The sequence below is a fragment of the Pogoniulus pusillus genome, chromosome 24, assembly GCF_015220805.1.
Source record: "Pogoniulus pusillus isolate bPogPus1 chromosome 24, bPogPus1.pri, whole genome shotgun sequence".
NCBI lineage: Eukaryota > Metazoa > Chordata > Aves > Piciformes > Lybiidae > Pogoniulus > Pogoniulus pusillus.
The window spans coordinates 1885384-1901411 of record NC_087287.1 but is presented as its reverse complement, the minus strand read 5'-3'; the positions used below and the strand labels follow the sequence as shown (position 1 = coordinate 1901411).

General features: G+C 47.1%; 1 protein-coding gene across 2 annotated transcripts in view; it reads right to left on the bottom strand.

Annotated features, from left to right (window-relative positions):
* NAV2 (neuron navigator 2) overlaps positions 1 to 16028 on the bottom strand; it is a 196266-nt gene that overhangs the window by 35196 nt on the left and 145042 nt on the right. For both annotated transcript variants that reach the window (XM_064163051.1, XM_064163052.1), the window contains 6 exons: positions 12552 to 12690; positions 8153 to 8444; positions 6510 to 7212; positions 3035 to 3502; positions 1982 to 2047; positions 470 to 514 (listed from right to left, as the gene is read on the bottom strand). In XM_064163051.1, the coding sequence (XP_064019121.1) occupies positions 470 to 514; positions 1982 to 2047; positions 3035 to 3502; positions 6510 to 7212; positions 8153 to 8444; positions 12552 to 12690 (1713 nt within the window). The remainder of the gene's footprint in view (positions 1 to 469; positions 515 to 1981; positions 2048 to 3034; positions 3503 to 6509; positions 7213 to 8152; positions 8445 to 12551; positions 12691 to 16028) is intronic.

Genomic DNA, 16028 nt, shown 5'->3' with positions numbered 1-16028 from the left:
TCTCCTTGGGTCCCTTCCAACCCCTACTATCCCATGATCCTGTGAACCTCATCCCAAAAGGCTTGCAAGGTATTAAAAATCCCTTCCAGTTGTGTATTAACACCAAAGTTCCTGGGGTGAAAATGATCTCAAGTCCTTCCATGTAATAAGCATAGAAGGGGCAGAATGATTGTTTTCAAGCCAAGCCCAGTGATGGTTTGTGAGATGCTTTTCAGCAGTTCAGCCAGCAAAAGCCACAGTTCTTGCTCAAGCGGAGAAGCCACTGGATGAAAAAAAGCACAGTGGTCAGTGGCCTTCTTTGAGGATTAAAGGAAGAAAGAAAGAATGAAAGAAGAAAGAAAGAAAAGACAGAAACAGTATTGTTGCCACCTCTTACAAACTGCGACCATCACCACCAGCCACAACAGAAACAAAAAGCAAACTCCAAAGCCACAACAGAAGCTGTTAAACCACGTGGAAACACCAATACCTGAGTCCCTTCTTAGGCAAAGTGTTCCTATCAAGATGTGGGTCGCTGCAGAAAAGTTAAAAGAAAAGAACTTCAGCGAAGGACAAAAGGGAAAGAGTAAGATCAGGACAAGGGACAAACAAACATCTGCATGAACCTTTTAAGAGGAAAAGGTGCTGGGACCCTCGTACAGGAACATGCAAAAGCCTCCTTACCCAGCTGTGGATTTGCACAAACATGCATCTGGTACCATGCCAATGACATCTCACCTGTTCACAACAGGATTTTGCTCTCTCTCCTACCCACAGTGCACAAAAATGGCTTTTTAAATGTCAATTGGATCCTTAAAAATACGTTTTTCAGCAGGCATGAGGCAGACTACTTGTGAAAACTGATGAGAATCTTCAAGTCCAAACCACCTTCCTGTCATTCCCTTCAGCAAACACCATTTAGGGAGCACAGCTAACTACGATTAGGTAGCTGCAATGTAGAGCAGCAAAAGGACTCAGCCTGCACCGGTTCATTTTTCAGATCTTAAGTTTAAACCCCATTAACAAAGCACAACAAATCTACTGGCTGCCCAAAGCCCAGATATTTATCTTTTTACAACTGATTGATTTGTAGCTGAGCCTTTTAGTTGGTTTTAAAAACATAATATATGTATTAACTGTCACAGGTTGCCCAGGGAGGTTGTGGATGGCAGAATCGCAGACTGTGATCAAAGATCTGTGATTCTGTCATCCACAACCTCCCTGGAGGTGCTCCAGGCCAGGTTGGATGAGGCCTTGAGCAACCTAGTGGAAGGTGTCCTTGCCTATGGTGGGAGGTTGGAACTGGATGAGCTTTGAGGTTCCTTCCAACCTAAACCATTCTATGCTTAAATGAATTAATGACAGTCCTTGTAGCTAAACTACAGCATAAGAGTGACTGAAATGACAGCAGTGAGCCAAAGTGAGCCAGGAAGCTTACATTCAGGTCACCACTGCCTAACTTTACCATGTCTCCTTATATAAAGATGTACTCAGGTCCCTGGAAAACACTCAGGAGCCAAACTGCAACAAAAGCTTGATGACACTGAATGACACAGGGACTTCACGACAAAAAGGACAGGCCTGGAAGGCAGTGGGGAAAGCAGCATGCCAGAGGAATGCTGAAATGCTAGTGAGAGTTTTAGACTGGTACAAAAGAAAAATGGCAAGATTTTCAAATTGCCTTTAGTTCAAGAAATGAGGGGGGGAGGGGGAAATACATATATAGACCCCCTCCAAATCAAAACGTGTTCCCGCTGCCGAGAGCAACACCAAACCCATGCCAACTCTGCCCGTATGCCGTTGTTCTCCAGATTGGTTTAGGCAGCAGATGAGGAGTTTGAGGGGACTCTCACTGGCATGTCTTTGTGTCACTTCACACCTGAACGACGAACACAGCAGAGGACTCAGCTGAGCACAGTCTGGCACAAAACAATTTGCTTCACCGAGATGGGCAACAAAAGCCTACAGCCTCGAGCGTACTTGCGTCCCGAGACAGCATTACCTGTCCTGTCTCCTGGGCAAAGTATTGCGGCAGAATTTGGGGCTAGCAGCAGGGGAGGAAAGAGGGCTAGAAGAATCAGTCCAACGAGACAGAAAACAAGAGAAGGAATATTAGAATGAAAAGAGGAGAGAACAGAAAGGAGTCACAATCAAACAAACAGAAACCCCAACTGTCAGAACATCCTATTCAGGAATTTTCCCCACTGAAATGCAACTCCAGAACTTTTGCTACCTGACCGGAGAATTGTTCATCAGGGGACAGCTGACTCCCAGGGCTTGCAGGAGTACTGCTGCCTTCCACTAAAGGTCACTCAGAGAGCAGGCACTGCAAGTTATTGTCTGGTTTATCCTGCTGTCAGCTCAATGTGCTTTTCATACAGCTCAGATGCTGAGAAAGCAGCCCCTGTTCCCTCCTGCTTGCCCTGTCTGTCCCCAGCTCCTACTCTGGATGAATCCCATAATGTAAGGAGCTGGGAACTGATCAGTCTGAAATACAATTCAGGTGATCATTTTTCAGTTGGAGCCATCTCCCAGTCTGGTTCACTGAGCATTCGCATGAACGCCGGTAACCAAAACACTGCAGGAGCAGCTGGACATGGGACAGGGCAGCAGGGAGGGGTCGGGAAGGATCAAGTGACTGGGGAGAAGGGGACTTCTCTTTTCAGCATGAGCTCCAGTTTAAAAGCTTGTCAAACGTTATAAACAAGAGGTCTGACAGGAAACAGCTGGCTGCTGAAATCAAAAGGGTAACAACGCTGGAGGCCCTTCTGCATATCGCTATCAAGTCAGCTTTGGAGGGGCAGCATAGATGTGGAGTTCAAATATTATGCATAACAGAAGCAGTCAGAAAAAGCTGTCGCATTGGCAACTTACCCTCACCTGAGCCCATCTTCTTGCTCCGGGCTGGGCTCCTGGCCTGGAAAGGCTTCTTTGTCTATGCTAGTAACACCATTCAGCGTTTTGTTAAGCAGCAGAGCTTGATTTGCATCTGCAGAGCTGGCTGCTGCCGCCAGGACTTCATTCACACTCCAGACACAGAACAAAACCCACTAACCTTTCAGACAGCGTCGTCTTAACACTGTTGGTTCGGACAAAGGGAGTCAGAGAATCATCTTTAGAGGCTGGAATCAGGCCAGTGGAGGAGTTGTGGCTCAGCCCACCTCCACTGCTCAGAGAGATGTCAATGGATTCACAGCTGGTATGAAGACTGCTGACAGACTGATATCCAATGCCATCCTTGCTAACAGCAGAAGAGCTGCTCGCGTTCGTGCCCCAAGTTAAGCTGTTGGAAGGAGCTGAATGTGCTGAACTGGGACTAGAAGCTAGTGGAGACTGGTTCAGATCTGTGTTTTTACTGTACAGAGGACTGCTGCCCCCACTGCTCAGCATGCCACTGCCAGATGGGGAGTCAGGATTACCCTGCTGGTTCATGGTAGCATGAGGGTTGGAGATGACTACTGAATTTTTCATGTTTTCAGCTGTTGTGATGGGAACTTGTTTGTTAGGCTTGCCACCAAAAAGTCTGCAAAAAAGACAACAGAAAAAGAATACATAACAGGGAATCTGAAGTGCAAGGATATTTTACATCCAGAACATACAGCTTCTTAGCTTCAGAAAACCAACACCAGATCAATGACCCTAGATTGGACATACACAGCTATAAACTTATGAATTGCCTTGTGTTCACCTTCGATAGAGTCCAGAGACAATGGTGGCTTCAAGTCTACCTCAGTTGGGTCTGTTCTGAGTCATCAAACACTATTTTCACAAAGGTAAGATAGAGCTTACAGAATCAGAACACAGCCACATCATCTTTGGCTCCCCCAGAGAGACACTGCTGCTGCCAGGACTTCACTCACACTTGAGATACATAACGAACTTAACTGCAAGGAGTGAAGCATGGCATACTGAAAGGTTGTTGTCCAGGTAAACTCTGTGCAAACCACCAAATGCTTTGCACAGGAGCATCATTTGCTGGGGTGTAACAGGAAAAAAGTATTTACTGGTACTAAAGGTAGGTTTGTCTCATTTCAGGGGCCAAGCTGGCTGGAAACTTGTGTTGAGTGTAGAGTGAGATCTGACCTGCTTTGGCACCTGAAACCGGCTCAGCAAAAACTGGCTGAGAGCCAGAACTGCTGCAAGGGAGGGGATACAGAAGCATGGTTGGAGGAAGATCACTGCAGCATCTCCAGTCTGCATTCCTGTTGCCTGTGGTGCAGCTTCACTGTCAGTGGAGACTTCAGCTCCCTCTTTAAAGCCAACAGGAAAGTTCTCAGAAGTAATCATACTTCAGAAGAGATCATCAATCCTTCTCAAGCTGATCCTCTGAACTATGAAGGAGGTGTATCTTTCAATCCCAGCTTCAAAGAGCCACTCCAAAACCTTCCTTCTCTTTCTGCCATTTAGCTCCTGAATCCACCTCTGGAACCTTAGCTTTCCTCACACGTATAGGTTTGCTCTTTTCTTATCAACAGGATGGAGTATTGGGGATGAATCCTTCCAAGTGAGCACCTATCAGACTGCAGTCCTCAGACAACTGCAGCTCTTCTGTACAAGAGCTCCTAAGGACTTATGAGTGGCTACGCACTGAGTAGACCTTTCTCTGCTTTTGGCTATGTCCAGGTTGCCCACACAACACAAGCACACTAAGTGGCTGTGTCCAACACTTGGCTGTGTGCTATGATGGAGCTGGGCAGCCTACAGCACGCCTGCAGTAAGCCCAGTAATGCCCAAAAGCACTGCACTTACTGCAGGGGTGCCACCTGCAGCTCCAACCTCCCTGTGCAAGCTGCAGCACCTCTCAGCTTGGTGGCTACTCTGCCACACTTGCCAAAAGACAGCTGGACAAGACTGCTAGACACTTGATACCTGAGCTAAAGGGACTGTTGGGAGAAATGACAAGTGGATGGCCAGCACAGGCCTGCTGTATCTTTGCAGAGGTCCAGGCCAATCTTTATCGTGACGAAGGTGTGGATTCCAATTCACTGCTTCACATCAAAATATCAGAGCAGCCAGAGGAAATACACAACAAACATTGTGTGTGTGACTCGTCTCAGCCACCTATGAAAATTAAGCTCAAAATCTTCTTCGTGGTCATTCTAAAAATCAGCAAGAAGCAAGAGGCCCAATTCAACAGTTGGACTCGATCTTAAAGGTCTCTTCCAACCTCAGCAGCTCTGTGGTTCTGTGATTCTAACTCCGATGTGATTCAATATGTGACAACTGACAGAGTCTGGTGAAAATTCGAGAGTGAAACTGTAAATTGAGTGAGGGAATAGTTGAACTTGAGCCTCGGTGCCTTGTCTTTGAAGCTGTGTGTACTCCTAAGCTAGTGTTTCAGTTACACAGCCAGCAATGTGCCTTGCTAGCCACCTAAAATCCAGCCTAACAACGGCTCAAGACAAACGTGCCTGAGGCTTTAAGACTGAAAATGTACATTTCTCATGGGGCATGCTGTAGGAATGAAAAGCCTGCTGGAGCTTTTCTTGTTCTGAAGGACATGGCTTAGAGATAATCAGGAATAAAACCAAGCAGCTCAAAATTTCCTCATACAGGCTCTTTAAAACCACCCATCTAGAAGACAAACAGGTGACAACTCTTTGCAGCATCAGCCCAAGCTGCCGCCACAGCCATGATGCTTGCACTGGTGCTTCAGATGGAATGTGGCTTTCTCACGTCACTGGAAGCAGGATGATGTAGCAGAACCATATGGGTATTATGGGGTGTCAAGACAAAATGAAATGCAGAACACCACAACTGGAAACAGAGCAGCTACTCAATGTCAAATCAATGGAAAATCAGACCAACACAACCCTTCACCCGCAGCAAGGCTTCGGCGTGCGCTGCGCTGCAAGCGAGCTCCTGACCAACTCAACGTTCAAACCACGTGTGGGGCAGTCAGGAAGAAGCAGGAGACAGAGAAGAATTTGTGTTCAAAAATATTGAGAAAATCAGAAAATTCAACCCAGCTATGACAGGACTTGAGTTAGGGTCCTTCTACACAGGCTGTCTCACAGCACACTGGCCTATTTCACACCACTGAACCACTGGTCTGGGCTAGGCCAGGTGGCTCCGAGGGCAGGTCAAACGGTGCTGGTGTCGCCACCAAGCCTGAGAGAGCTCTGCTGCAGTCAGCCTGCCGTGGGGTTATTCCCATCTTTGTTACAGACAGACTGGTGCAAGACCTCCTCAGCAACCTCCAGGCGAGAAGACTCTCACTCCTGTGTTAGCTGCACGGATAAAGCCTCCAGGATTGGCTTTGGCGGCAGAGACTTGCATCACCATTGCCAAGCATTCTGCCTGAGAGGCTTTTTTGTCCAGGTGTGGGGCTGCTGCTGCTGCCACGCGAGGTGCCCAGTACCTCTGACAGCACTCAGCCACCCGTGGGACATCCAACGTCAATACAGAGCCCTTGCTGCAGGACTCTCCACTGTAAGTGCTCCGCGCAGCACAGCCAGGGCTGGCTCGAGGAGTCCTGACCATTCAGCTCTGACTAACATCACCGCACAACCAACGAATTCATTGCCTACCTGCGCAAAGTGGGAGAGGCCACATCGGGGTACTTGGCTCCTTGCTGGTGGGTACTCTGAGCTCCACTAGAAGCAGGCTGTGACGAGGGGTTCACTTTAACAGAATTACATGAGGCCACGCTTTCGTTGTCAGACGAAATCCCTTTCTCTTTATCAGTTTGATTGACTAATCCTGGCAGAGAGTTCCCAAGGATTACCTTGGCTGGCTCTCTCATTTTAGGGACTGGCAACCCAGCTGACTTGCTGCTTATGTTGGAGTCTATGCTACTCGTGCTAGATCTATTCCCAGCTCCGCTTCTGCTACTGGATTTACTGGGCCGAGGTAAACTACGATACTGAAGATTAGTTCGGGCACTAAGTGCTAAGTAGCCATCATCCTGGTTCTGTGAGCCATCAACACTAGTCTTCCGACCAGTGGTCCTACCCATGAGTCCAGATGACTTTGGGATTTTTCCCAGGGTAGCCGATCTACTGGTGATAGTTGCCCCACTGGCAGTGATTATAGTCATGCCCACAGCTGACCCGCTCTGTTTCTTAAATCCAAATGTATTAGCATTAGCAGCAGCTGTCCTAGAGTTACTCGTGGGAAGCTTTTTGGATTCATCACCACTGCTGCGTCCTGCATCTGATGGGGAACGTTTAACATGTCCAGCCTTAGGAGATAGTCTACCCTTTTCTGAAACCTTGGCGTCATCAGTTTTCCCTACAAAAATAGAAAAAGAATTCTAATATTTAATGACTTGAAAACATCAAGCAAATGATGAAACTCAAACTCAAAGCAGCATGACAAGCAAAAGCGCGTTAGCCACCGGAGTGTGCTTCAGAGGTCTGACCTAGTCTGCACCCAGCTTACGTGCCACTGCAGTGAGCTATGCATGCAGACTTGCCAGAGAAAGTGTGGGGTGTGTTTTGCCCTTGAGAATATGAAAAGCAGAACAGTCTTATGCAATAATGACAGAGAAGAAAAAAAACCTATGTTTCCCTCTGTAGCTACCACAGACTGATCCTTTTTTGTCCTTAGACAGAAGTACTGCTAGGCCATTAGGATCGTTCTCCCAAAAGGCACCGCTCAACAGAGTATCCAACTTCCAACTTCTTCACGTACGGTCGTGTACATGACCAGGTAAGAGGAGAGGTAGCAACTTGCACGACTTGACTAAGCAAATGCAATCAATTTTCATTCACACATCTGCAATACATTTACACACTAATCCACTCGGAGGAAAACCCAGAACTGAACAGTGTTTAGTGTGAATTAACATGCTGGGGGAAAAGTAGCAAGGGGAAAACAAAAATCTCCTCAACCACACACATTGGATGTTCCTAATCTTAACCATGACTGCAACGGCTAAAATTATCTGATTTACTCTTCCCTAAGGTTTATTCTTCATATGGCAATCCTGGGGTCAAATAGGTTGGAGTTGTCATGAAAACAACCTGCAGGGTGTATTAATCCAAAATGTGCATTTTCACAGGAACAGAAATAGGAAAAGTGCACCTAGGAGATGTTGCACAGGTCAAAACAACACCTAAAAATAAGACAGGATTACCTGAAGTTCAGGTTCTGCCTCTGGAAAGCATTTAAACTGTTGTCATACCGAACACACTTTTTTAGCTTGTTTATATCTTAGACCTTTTCTCACCTGTTCCAGGTGTCTTTAATGTGCCTGAGGTGGTTGAAGGTTTAGTCCTTGGTGTGGTAATGCCAACCTGAGCTGACATGCCCCGTCTCCAGGAGCCCGTCTGTGAAATAACAGTGTTCTTCCTACCAGAAGTGCTTTTATCAGACTCATCTGACACATCAGAGGGATTCCGCCTCCACTTAGATCCTGGCTCCATTTTTATGCCGCTATCAGATCCTCCGTCTGATTTCTTGACTTCATCACCAGACCACAAGGAATTCCGCTCAACTTGGGAATGCTTTTCTGCATCAGTCTAGGACAGATAAGCCATTACAAGACAGCCTTCAGAGCAAGCCTTTCTTTCAAACAAGCTGCATAAAGGAGAGCCATCAAACTGATTAATCGGCTCAGCAGTCGTCACTCAAGCACCAGCAAACAGAACATGCCTTGGAGAAAGCAACGTCACAGCAAACAGCGAACCCCAGCAATGACAGGGTTTTTTAATAGGCTAAGGAACAAAACCACACCCCACACCCCCCCATAGCAGCCATGTCCCTTACAATAACAGAGATCAAACCCCCAAACCTGAAAACCCCCACTCGATCTATAAAGGACATAGCTCCATGACAGTTATAATCCTCCATCTCTAGTTTCTGACAAACACTTTTTTACTGCGATGCCAAGAAACCATTTCAAACCTGTGCAGCCTGCTTGCCTTTGTTCTTGCTGCTCTCCTATCTCTTGTCTGGCAATCTGATCTCCAGAGCAAGAGGAGGCAGCTTCTTGAACAGATCTGAAGATGTGGAATGCTGTTCATTCTAATCTAACAAATCAGGAGGACACCCAAGAACTGAAGAGAAATGAACCCCCAACAGCTTTCGAATAATACTCAAGACTGGCTTCAACACATAAAATACTCCAGTCTATATTCAGCTCTGTTCACAAACTGGGGTTTGTCTCCTGGTCTTTGCACAGGCTGATTGTGCTGCCAGCCTTCTATGGAAAGCTCAATGTCAAATGGGCTGCCCAGGGAGGTGGTGGAGTTGTTGTCCCTGGAGGTGTTCAAGAAAGGACTAGATGGGAAACTGAGTGCTATGGTCTGGTTGATTGGACAGGGCTGGGTGACAGGTTGGACTGGATGAGCTTAGAGGTCTCTTCCAACCTGGCTGATACTGTGATTCTATGATTCTAAGACTAGCAAGGGGGTTAGGGTTATTCTAGCTTTAGGTCTATGAAATATTTCTGTACCTTCTATTTTTCCTCCTTCATGCCTGTAAGAATAGTCTCAATAGAGAGCACAGCACTGCGAGAAGTCCTCTAGCCTTTCCTCTCTTCCACTTTATTCCACCCACAGCCAAACCTTCTCCAGAGCCTTTGAAATGCTGCACACCTACCTGTGAAGCCTTCTGGCCAAAGATGATTCTGTTTAATGGTAAACACTGAGAGCAGCACAGAAACATGACTAAGGAATCAAACCCTAAACACAGTGAAACCTGGCCGTGGGATTGCAGCTCAAACTCCAGCCGCCTGAAAGCACTGCAGTGAGTGAAAGTGGAAATGCTGCTTGCTGGAGGTGAGCTGGGAGCAAAGTCTGCCAGCTGAGCTGAGCTGGGGGCAGCAGCAATCACCAGCAGTTCTCAACCTGTTCCTACAGTTTTGTAAACCTCTTCATGAAGCAGCAGACCAAACCCATCTTCACACCAATGAACCCAAGAGGCTTTTCTTGAGCCGACAGCTTAAAGACATTGTCTCCTTTCCATCTTCTGATCTCTTTAGCATTACGTGACCAAGGAAACAGCCTCAAGTCGCACCAGGAAAGGTTTAGGATGGGTATTAGGAAAAAAATTCTTCCCCAGCAGGGTTTCAACACTTGGAACAGGCTGCCCAGGGAATTGGTGGAGTCACCAGCCCTGGAGGGATTTAAGAGATGTAGAGATATGGTCCACAGGGACACGGTTTAGTGGTGGACTTGGCAAGGCTGGGTTGACAGTTGGACTCGATGATCTTGAAAGTCTCTTTCAATCAAATTCTGTGATTCCACAACTCTGTGCTTCATCTCTTCCTCTCTTCCCTCTTATTTTGATTCACTAAGTTAATTTCAAATGCCCACCAGCTCCTAACTTCTCCTTAAAATGTGGGTAGGATTTGGCTTTAAAGGCATACTATGGGCAGTGCTGTGTAAAAGGTAACCTACTGCAAGACAGAAATATCTGGGAAGGTGCAGAGCTACCTTAAGTACTTAGCAAGGAGCAAGGCATGGGAATATGTAAGGCAAATGCTGGTTCTGATCACAAGCCTGTTCAGAACCAGCTTGGGAACATCCTCACAGCAGTGTTACAGAAATGAGTGCCTATGAAGATGGAGCTCAGTCCTGCTTCTCACAGAGCATGGGGCACCAGGCAGCTATGAAAACCAGTTTCTAGGCAGAGATTTTTTCCCTACTGCAACCACATCTTCTTCCTTTGCAGAGACGCATCCGCACACATTGCTGATTTTATCGGCAGCCACCGACATGTTGGGGCTCTCACCCTTTGATGTTGCTGTCTGGACTCCCAGCTGCACACATATTGGCTTCAAGCTCCCTCTTTAATTATCTGAAACCCACTTTCTAAACCATCTCTAAAAGATGTGGCACCATCGCAGCAGCTTACAAGTTAAGTGTCTGCTATTGAGGAGAAGCGAAGCAGTGGATAGGCTGAGAAGAAAAGCCCACATTCCTCTGCAGATGTCTGCCGATCCTTTTTGGCTCAGCACCCAGGGGAATGCAAACCTGGGCAGAGGCCATCCAACAGTACTGCAGGTAAGCCAGAAAAAGCATAAATGTAGCATGGTACATCAGCTGTGTCATGAGGACTACTTTGGACAGCAAAAAATCACCCCTGCAAGCTACATGTGGTTCTGTCACTCCAAGTTATTTTCTTCCTCTTGACTGAGGAGATGAGGATATTGTGTTCAAATGAAAACACAGTATTTTATGGACAGTAATTTACAGGCAATAGGGATTCCAGACTAAATATTGTCAGCCAGGAAAACTCAGGAGGGAAGCAGCTCACAGAGAGGCATCAAAAAGCTGCAAACACCAACTCTCAGCTTCCTCTTCTAATGCCTACACTCTACTACCTGTACAAGCTTCAGCTGCTTTTCCTCTGAATGCTGTAACACTTGTGGAGGAGGAAGAGGAGTTCATCAGCAGAGACTGTGATCTCTTAGAGGTGTTTCCAAGAATCTGATCCATTAGCAGATAGATGTCAAGTGAGTTTCTATTTTCCCCTGAATTTAATGTTTAGCCACATCTCTCTTCTTCCTTTTTTATTTTCAGCAGCTGAGAGTGTAACAGTTGTCAAAATATGCTTCTAGTTGTCCATGTTACTCTGCTCTGGACTGAAAAACATGCTTGGTAGATCTGAACTCCTCTCTGCTTGCATGAGCCTTGTATTAGCAGTTTTGAGCACACATGATACACGACCAGAGGCTAACTGGAAATCTTTAATGTAAGCTCAACTATGCACTTCATGGCAAGGGAACAAAGACTAATAGCTGCTTGCACCATAGTCCTGTAGGCAGAGGAACACTTCACAGCAACCACACATCTGATATTAAAACCAGATTTAGGGTCCAGTCATGAAAAGGGCTGGAGAAAAGTAAGAGAGCAAAAAAAAAAACCACAGAGGAGGTCATACCTACATCCCTCTCTGTCTGCTGCAATGCCAAGTCCCTGCACTCCACCTGCTTCAACACCCAACACCCGAGTCCCTTAAGCATGTGGGTGTACAGAGAACAAAGCTGAACTTCTTAGTCCTGCACTTTCCCAAACAACCTTCTATGCAACCGGGGGGTGGAGAAGAGTTTCTGTTACTGCAAAGCTCTGCAATATGCAGTCTCTAACTGATGAATTTAAACTCAGCTTCCTTCAGTCGTTTTACCCTCTCTGGATCTGCAGTATCTGAGGGCACACTGCATACACATGCTGCTGATGGACACAAAATTTAACCTCCTCTGGAATGCTGCCAAAGTGGAAAGCCTGCAGTAACATGCAGCCCTGGAAGTTTAAAAGCCTGGATTCCACTTCCCAAGCACATTTGCATTTCCAACGGGAGCGCAAATAAGCTTTAAGCTTTCCTGTTGACTTAATTAGGTTCTCCTCTTTGAGAAGAAAAGAGAATACCTGTGCTAGAGCTAAAAATAACTAAGTCCCATCCACTGATGCTTGTTCTGTGCACAGCAGTGCGGCCAGGAGGGCAGAGGCTGTGTGTTGCCACACCTCTGCAGCAGTGTGGAGGAACTACTGGTGAATGTCACCTATGCTAAGGTGCTGCTTGCTGCTGCCCTTCCAGTGACAGGCTGTGTGTTCAAGTCCATCCAGCTTAAACCAGAGAAAACAATCAACATGAATGCTGCTTGCTCAAAGCACAACTCTTACCTGGGCATCTAGGTTTTTGCGGGAGGAGGCAGGTGTGTTGGCATAGGAGCTGATAGAGGAGCTGGTGTTAATGTCATCAGTGCTGAGGTTATCTATCGTGTCACTGATCCCACTGCTGACGGAGCTGCTGTCATCCCAGCTGGAGGATAGAGCATAAGAGAGGCAGAAAACAAAGGTCAAAAGACAAAACATAATTCAAAAGGCAAAGAACTATTTCTCCAAGCCTTATCCTGCTCGTGGTTGTCCAATGTAAACAGTCTGCTCCTTTTCCTAATTTGTCTTCTTTGCACTTCAAGTCTAAATTCACACAGCTCATTGACTACAGAGTTGCCACAGAGCCTGATCAAAGAATCAGATGGTTGGAAGAGACCTCCAAGCTCATCCAGTCCAACCTAGCACCCAGCCCTAGCCAATCAACCAGACCATGGCACTAAATGTCCCAGCCAGGCTTTGCTTGAACATCTCCAGGGTTGGTGACTCCACCACCTCCCTGGGCAGCCCATTCCAATGCCATTCACTCTCTCTGACAACAACTTCCTAACAACATCCAGCCTAGACCTCCCCTGGCACAACTCCAGACTATGTCCCCTTCTTCTGTTGCTGGGTGCCTGGCAGCAGAGCCCAACCCCACCTGGCTACAGCCTCCCTTCAGGTAGCTGTAGACAGCAATGAGCTCTGCCCTGAGCCTCCTCTTCTGCAGGCTGCAGCCCCCCAGCTCCCTCAGCCTCTCCTCACAGGGCTGTGCTCCAGGCCCCTCACCAGCTTTGTCACTCTTCTCTGGACACCTTCCAGTATCTCAACATCTCTCTTAATGAACACCATCACTAATGATGAAGCTCTTCCTGACTCAACTGAAAGTCTGCATCAGTAAACAAACTTTCAGGTGACCCTTGGAAACTGATGTTTACATCCCCAGAGCAGGGGAAGGAGGCGGCAAGAAGGTATCTCCAGTTAGACACTGCACTGACTTGTTAAGCCATAACAGAGATGGAACTTAAATGCATGGAAACAAAACCATCCTGAAGCAATCCTTTGCACCTGGCTGTTACAAAGACCTGGGCAACAATCTGGGTCTGCCATTGACAGTGTCCCTGGGCTCAAAAATGTTTAGTAATTGAAAGTCTGTTTGGGTGGAGCTGCACCACACATCCTTGTCAAGGAGATCTTACTGTTGAGGACTACTTTCTTCCAACTGCAATTGATTCCTTTCCCAGGACAAGGAAAATGCATAGAATGGTTTAGGTTGGAAGGGACCTCCAAAGATCATCCAGTTCCCATCCTCCACCATATAGGCATGGACACCTCCCACTAGAATGGGTCACTCAAGGTATCCTCCAACTTGACCTTGGGCACCTCCAGGGAGGTTGTGGAGCACAGAATCAGCCAATGTGATCAAAGATCACATTGGCTGATTCTGTGCTCCACAACCCCCATGGGCAACCTGTTTCAGTGTCTCACTACCTTCACTGGAAAAAAAACTTTCGTAACATGTAGTCTGAATCTCCCCTCCTTGCCCTGTCATTACAAGACCTTGTCAACAGTCCCCCCTCAGCCCTTCTGTAGGCTCCCTTCAGATACTGAAAGGCTACTATAAGGTCTCCTTGAAGCCTTCGCTGCTCCAGGCTGAAAAGCCCCAACTCTTGTAGCCTGTTCTCACAGCAGAGCTGCTCCAGCCCTCTGATCACCTTTGTGGTCCTCCTCTGGGGGGTATAATTGGAAGTTCAGGACACAGAAAGCACCACCAAAAAAAAAAAGTCCATGTCTGAAGTGATCTAAGTGTTAGAGCAGACAACCAAAAGGATCTAAATTCAAGCCAGATGCTCCACTCCTAAAATGCCCATAAAAATAAGCTGCTTAAGGAAGAGATTGATAAACTGGCTTGCCAGTGCTCCAGCTCCAAAAACAATACAGCTGGGAGCGAAACACTGTCCTCTAAGTAGCTCTGTGAGGACATTTCAGACCACTGATGGATAACTACTGTTGGAAATACATATTTCATAGAACATGTGTGAAAGCTGGCAGTAAGAGCTCATCTCCTGGCCCTTCTCCAGCTATTTATCACCGCAGCCTCAGATCTGGGGAGCTCCAGGCTCTGCCCATCTCTTTTGTGCTTTGCAAACTTGTAACAAAGAGGCTGCAGGGAGGTTTTCGACCCTAGAGAGAAAACAATTCACAAACCGATGCAGCAGACATTGGACACATGCATCTAAAATGGAATTGTGTGCTGTGGAATTAAGCTATGTTTAAACTATGGTTTCTTAAATGTCACTCCCAGCTCCACCACTGACTTACTGCATAGCCTTAGTATATAACCTTTGACAGCTCCCTCAGCACTACAAACCAGCTAATTGTATGGCTTCTAATGATGCTTTCATAACTTCTAATCCCTTTTTTGCTTACTTGGAAGTATTCATTTCACCTACATCTACATAAGGCCTTCCAGAGAACTGAGCACAGCTTCACCAGCAGCACAATCTGCTGAGCCAAAGGAACAGCACAGCCATGGGGACGTGCTGCTCTGCAGGCCTGCAGGAAGGGTTACTGCTCACAGCTGCTCTTTGCTACTGCTTTGTTCCCGCTTACCGTCCTCATCAATCTGCCACCACGGCCATTTGTGCCAGTTCTTGCCATATCACAGCAGACAAGACCAGCTGGGAAGCTTAGACGAACGGTTGCAGCAAGTTGGATTGCTTTTGCCTTCAGGAAATTCGGGAGTGCTGCTCTGCTGGCAAAGGACAGGGATGGGGAGGGGCAGCGACAGACACTAGGACCACTGCTTTGCTGGCAGAGGACAGGGCTAGAGAGGGAAAAGGACAAAAACTGGCACCATGCTGCTCTGCTGGCAGAGGACAGGCATGGGGAGCAACAGGCACAGACAGACACTGGGACCAACCACTGACCCCTGCTGCAGGCTCCCTTTCATGGAGCCTTGAAGCAGCTCCTCACCTGGAGTTCTCCAGCTCACAAAGCCACACTGCTGTCACTTCCAACTGACTTCCAGGTGCGTCCCATTTCCAGGCTAAGGCCCTAGTTATGCAGGGAGATTTTCCAAAGGCTATTTGGTACATCCACAGACACTTCAGCTCTCCTGATTGTAATGAAGTGCTGTAGTCTGCAGTGCTGGTGATGCTACACTTTAGAGGACTATAACAACCACAGCAACAACCACCACCATAACACCACCAGCAATACCAACGTTCCCCACGTTTATCAGTGTGATTTCCTTCCTGCAGAGGTATGGTAATGCCCCCTCCCCATACAGCCCTGTTCTTCCACATCACTCGTGGTAGAGAAGGTGCAGAAACATTACATTGCCATTTACTGCTCTCAAACTCTCAGCAGCCCCAGCTCAGCAGCATCTAAAGAATGTGGCTAATGTTAATAAGTAGTTTTACGGGCATCAGCCAGTCCTGTTGACTTTAGTTGGGCAATCTAAGGCATTATGGAAATATCTGAGTGCCCTTCTGAACCGGGACT